Here is a 5,561-nt window from a genome sequence, read left to right as displayed (position 1 = left end):
ACAGAGATGCCTCCGGGCCAAGGCGCCGCCAGGCTGCCTCGCCACCGGCTCGGCCTGCCGGCGTTTACACCGAATCAGGCGCCTGAGAGGCTAGAGGAGCAGAGATCAGCCACCGTCTCCACCCCCAACCCCCAAGCCCGGAACAAACCGGTCAGTGCCCAAGAGCTGGAAGCTCTCTCCTTTTCCCGCCCACTTCCACCTCGGCCTCTGAAGGCTCTTCTGGGAGTCGGCAGCTGGGTGGGAACTGGATCACTGGGAACCACCGTGTTGGGTAGTAGCTCCAGGTCTAGCCTGAAGCAGGAGACCTAAAGGTGGGGCTGGAGATGTTAGGGCCTGGTCCACTTCCCTACTGCGCCCGATGGCCTTCAGGCTCCCACGATGAGCGGGGTCCTTAGATTTCGGGTTCGGGAATGCTAGATACCCTATTCTGAATATCAGGTCTGAAAACAATAATCAGTTTTGCTCTGGTCCTCAGTTTCCCTATCTGTGAAATCGTGTGTGTGTGTGTGTGTGTGTGTGTGTGTGTGTGTGTGTGTGTGTGTGTGTGTGTGTTGATGAGGCTGTCTATTTTCAAGGGATGATTCTAGAATCCTTTCCTTGGATCCATGCAGAAAGGGCGTGAGCAGGCCTGGCCTCAAGTTCGTAGCCCCCGCCCTCTTAGGAGGGGAACTGGGAGAGGGGAGGGACATAAGGCGGGGCCGGTTTTCAGTCCCTGTGGTCAGCTAAGAATTGTGTGGCGCTTTCTGAGTACAAAACTTGGGACCGCCACCCCCTTCCCTCCTCCTGCCATTGGCTCCAGCTAGAGGTTGACATCAAAGCCGAGGCCTTATATAAGCAGGATCCTGGTGGCAAGTCCGCAGAAGGGTTAAACCCGGTTTTTTGGAAATCCGAACCCTTCTCCCTCGCTGCCTACGGAAGCTCTCGCGAATTCCGCAGGTCCCTCGTGTCATCTCCAGCCTTGCTCAGGACTCCTCCAAAACCCAGCCAGTTCGCTGCCTTGGAGCCCACGGTGATCCCTTGCTGTGGGGTGCATGGGGCGGTGCTAATTGGGCTGGCAGCACAGGCCAGGAGCCTCTCCACCATGAACCTCGTGGGCAGTTACGCACACCATCATCACCATCACCACACACACCCGCCGCACCCCATGCTCCACGAACCCTTCCTCTTTGGCCCGGCCTCGCGTTGCCACCAGGAGCGGCCTTACTTCCAGAGCTGGCTGCTGAGCCCGGCTGATGCGGCCCCAGATTTCCCTGCCGGCGGGCCGCCACCTACCACCGCAGTGGCAGCGGCTGCCTACGGTCCCGATGCCAGGCCGAGTCAGAGCCCGGGTCGGCTGGAGGCTCTCGGAGGCCGGCTGCCCAAGCGAAAAGGCACAGGACCCAAGAAGGAGCGGAGGCGTACAGAGAGCATTAACAGCGCGTTCGCGGAGCTGCGTGAGTGCATCCCCAATGTGCCCGCCGACACGAAGCTCTCCAAGATCAAGACTCTGCGCCTGGCCACCAGCTACATCGCCTACTTGATGGACGTGCTAGCCAAGGATGCACAAGCCGGTGACCCCGAGGCCTTCAAGGCTGAACTCAAAAAGACTGACGGCGGTCGAGAAAGCAAGCGGAAAAGGGAGTTGGTGAGTACCGGGGCTTATAAGTTCCAGCCAAGGGTGCGGGCTGGGGTAAGAGAGGCCTGCAAACGATGCCGAACTGTGTTGTTTTGGGTGTGATTCTGAAAGACTAGGGAGGTTCTGAGGTTGACACAGTCTGCCATTGTGTGCACAGTCATTACTAAGTGAACATAGAGTTTTACTCTTTAAAAGCGATCTTAGGGCCCTACAAGATGGACCGACAACCTTGGGCTTCTGTACGGTATTTTGTTTTAAATTTGAAGGTGTTCTGAGTCTTCTTTCCTGAGCCCTCCTGGAAGCCAGGTTGAGAATGAAAGTAGGAAGTGACGTAAATGCTGTATTAACGTATGAAGTTCTCCCAAAACATGCTTTAAAGTAAAACAAAACAAAACCAAAAACCAAATACAAGTCAGGACTTCATACTTTAATTTGCTTAATTATGAATATCTGAATTACCCGCTTTCCACAGGGTTTATTGGAAAGGCTTCTCTACCTCAATTAACGTACTAATGGGAGGAATAGAACCCACTGGAGGGAGAAGTGGAGTGGAAAGTCAGCTCAGTGATGTGTCCAGCCTGCTCCTTGTCTGGGTCTAGTCTGGTGGTGGGCTAGACAATCTCAAGGCTTTGTATGCAACAAAAAGGAAGGGCTTTGGCCTTTGAGCTAGCCTAGTCAGCCTTTCACGGGTCTTCTCCAGTTGGAGTGATGGAGTGATCGTCCTCCTCAGAGCGGTGGGATTTCTGGCCACCAGAGTTCCCTGTTTGGTAGGATCAGGCCTAGGCACAGCAGTGTGGACGTGGGGGGTGGGTGTGCTGATGGCTTTTATTTGACGCTCAGGGCCTTTGGCAAAGTAGGGCTAGCTTACCTGGAGCCACCGGAAAGACAGACTTCCAGCCTCAGCCGCCTGAGGCCTGGGTTGGGGATGTGGGGCGGCAGGACGGAGGAGCACCTTGCTGGGAGCAGATATAGGGCCAGTCCAGATCCTGGAAGGGCACTGCTTCTTCCGAGTAACATCACACTGGGTTCCTGCTACCAGAGCCGGGCAGGACTGGCGATCAGGCCAATTGTTTCCTCCCTAGGTAGTTGAGGGAGACTCCCAGGACTGGTACTAGCCAGCACCCAATTTACACCAAAGCCAAGATCCTAAGGCAGGCTGATAACCTGGATTACTATCCCCACCCTTCCCACACCAGGCCTCTGATGCCGGCTTCCCCTGCTCAAGATGCCAAAGCTAGGGTCAGTTTCCCCAGACTTGGTGAATTCTCAGTAGCAAACCTCCTCAAGCTGGTCAGATCATCCCAGATCCCAGGAACTAAGAGCATAAAGGCAGATTTATAATCCCGATTGTGTGCTTCAACAAACAGACATCTGTCACTTAGTTAAAGGACCCCCAGTTACTGCTCCCGACCCCGTTCCCCCAACTCCCTTCCAAGCCAGGGAGACAGAACTGAATAACTTAAACCTGACTTTCTCGCCTTTGTTTGTTTGTTTGTGTCTGTTAGCTGCCTGAGCAGCACGAAGGCTTTCCTCCTGCCCTGGGGCCAGGCGAGAAGAGGATTAAAGGGCGCACCGGCTGGCCTCAGCAAGTCTGGGCTCTGGAGCTCAACCAGTGAGAACCCCGGCGCCGAGGACCCGGCCACCTGGCTATCCGGAGAGGGAAGGACGCAGCGGCCACGGCCGGTCTCCGGGTGCCCGCGCGCGACCCGCCCAGTCTCCGCGGAGCACCGGCGGGTCGGTGGTTGCAACTACCCACTAGGAATCGCACGTGCAATGTCATTTGAATTTGTTAATACATAAGAGAAAGAGAAATTTATATATATGTTCACTTCCCGCCGAGGGCGGCTCTTGGAGGCTCGACTCAAGAAGGGACTGCAGAAGCCCAAGCCCCCAAAGACACACCCTTCCAACCCGTCTGGGTGGAACTCGATCCCAAAGGCCATGGTCGCGCCTCTCTCTGGCTCGCTCTCTTGTCCTCCCCCCCCCCCCCAAACCTGGCTCTGCGTCGGTACCCGGACGCCTTCTTCTCGAGTTAAAATGCAATAAGAATAATTTGGGAGTTCCCAACCAGGAAGCCTGACGCTGCCTAGGTTGATCTCTCCAGGATGGCGGCTGTTTTCTTTCTTGTCGCTACACTTCCTACCTAGAGGGAAGGCGTTGCTTCCTTCCGCAGCACCTCTGCTTTCCAAGGGAAATCTTTCCCTTCCTTTCCCTTTCTGCCCTTCCCTCCCCTCTCCTCTTCCTTTCCCCTTCCTCATCCTCTTACCACCCTCTTCCCCTTTCTTTCTCCTTCCTTTCTCTCCCTTTCTTTCTAAATAAAAGCGTTCCCATTCGTTGCCGAATTTATAACGTATTTAAACTACCTATCATGCCTGTGGCTCTCAGGTATACATCTCCCTGCCCCCACCCTCTTTCTACCTCAAATCAGTGTGACCACTCGCAGCCCCCCACCCCTTGCCAAAGCAGTATCTATGCTCTTGACTTAATAAAAAGTTTTCAGAGAATCTCGCGGGTTTGTGTGGTACAGCTGCCGCCCCGTCGCCTCCCCCTTTCCCCTTCTCTGATAAATACCGAACGAGAAACTGCGAGAAAGAAGGAGGCAGAGGGTTTAAATGTAGAAAGTAGAGTCACGTTTTCAGAAGAGAGCAGCAACTGGGAGTCTTTCTCTAGACAAAGCTGGAGAAAGTAATCAGACACAGAGACTTACTTGATTGGGAATTCCTTGGCCAGCTCGCACACTGGTGTGTGGATTGAGCTTTTGTGGAGGTACAACGGTGCTACCGCACGAAGGAGCCCCGCCTCTGTGCTGGGGCTGAGCTCGTAGGTGTCAGCTACGAGAGCCACTCCTAAAGAGCCCGGGACTCTACTGGTCCTCTTAGCCCAACTCCAAGCACCGGAGGCAATAAAGACTCGCTCCTAGGTAACTGCTATTTTTTATATAAATAGCCTCATGTTAATAGTTACATTGAGGTTTCTCTCTTGCAACAGAACACTTACACCACACATGTTCTCATAAGTATTTAAGCTATAGCCGGCCTCTGTGTCCCCACATGCGCATCCACCGCTGGCGCATCTGCTTGAGGGGTGCGGGTGAGTATGGAGCTTAACTAAATTGGGGTGCACTAAGGCATCTCCGCGGTGTTGAATAACGGTCACCGCGGGGCCCAAACTGGGCGTTGAGTGCGCGTGCTCAGATCTTGGCCTGTTCCCGCTGAGGACCAGGAGGGAAGGTCTCTCCAGGCCTTGAACTGCGGCTGGAGATGAAGATGGAGGTCCTGGGTGGACGCCTCCACCCGACATCGGAGTGAATATGGGGCCCCATTAGTGTCGGCTGTAAACACCGTGGCAGGGGCTGCGAGGCCACGAGGGACGTTCCGGACGCGAAGGAGTTAATAAAAGGTGTTTTATGGGCGCTAGGAAACGGCGGGGGAGGTGTGAGCTTTTCCCGGCTCGCGCCCCCATCCTTTCTTCTTCTTTCTCTCTGCCACCCGCCGCCAGATCAAACAAGCCCGCGCTTTAACTAGACCAACACCTCGTCGTAATGAGTCCGGGACACGCAGAAAGGAAACCTGAGGCTAGTTATGGTTTTCTTTCCCCTTTGGAAATTCTGGCCTGCATGAGGAAACGGAGTGAGGGAACAAACTTTCCTTAGACTCGAACCCAGGACTCTAGTTCAGGTCCAGATCACCAACCCTCTTAGGGGTCCCGTTTCTATTTTTAGCTTGGCAAAGCATCCCAAGCTCGGGAAGAATGTGCACCCGCGTCCTCATTCCTTACAGCCCCGGGGTGGAGAGGGTACCTAGCCTGGGTACCTCCTCAGCGCAGCCTACACAGCCAGGTCTTTCAAGGGACACCCAAATTCAGCTGCCCCCAATTCACCTTTCTTTTGGCTGAGAGGGCTGGACCCCTAAATGTAACCTCAGTTTCCTGTGGTCCCATTCCCAGG

At 54.7% G+C, this 5,561-nt stretch overlaps 1 protein-coding gene across 2 annotated transcripts; it reads left to right on the top strand.

Annotated features, from left to right (window-relative positions):
- Positions 1–1,081: 1,081 nt before the first annotated feature.
- On the top strand, positions 1,082–3,231 carry HAND1 (heart and neural crest derivatives expressed 1; the record flags this gene model as incomplete). 2 transcript variants are annotated; one of them, XM_080924146.1, is made up of 2 exons in its annotated part: positions 1,082–1,621; positions 3,121–3,231. In XM_080924146.1, the coding sequence occupies 2 exons, from the start codon at positions 1,082–1,084 to the stop codon at positions 3,229–3,231; spliced, it is 651 nt and encodes a 216-aa protein (XP_080780272.1). The 2 variants fall into 2 exon arrangements, with proteins under 2 accessions (XP_080780272.1, XP_080780273.1); XM_080924147.1 differs by having other exon boundaries at positions 1,082–1,624; positions 3,127–3,231.
- Positions 3,232–5,561: the final 2,330 nt, after the last annotated feature.

The sequence above is a fragment of the Micromys minutus genome (genome assembly GCF_963924665.1).
Source record: "Micromys minutus genome assembly, chromosome: 10".
NCBI classification, from domain to species: Eukaryota; Metazoa; Chordata; class Mammalia; order Rodentia; family Muridae; genus Micromys; species Micromys minutus.
Note: the sequence above shows the minus strand (reverse complement) of the source record. Positions and strands in the feature narration are given on the sequence as shown.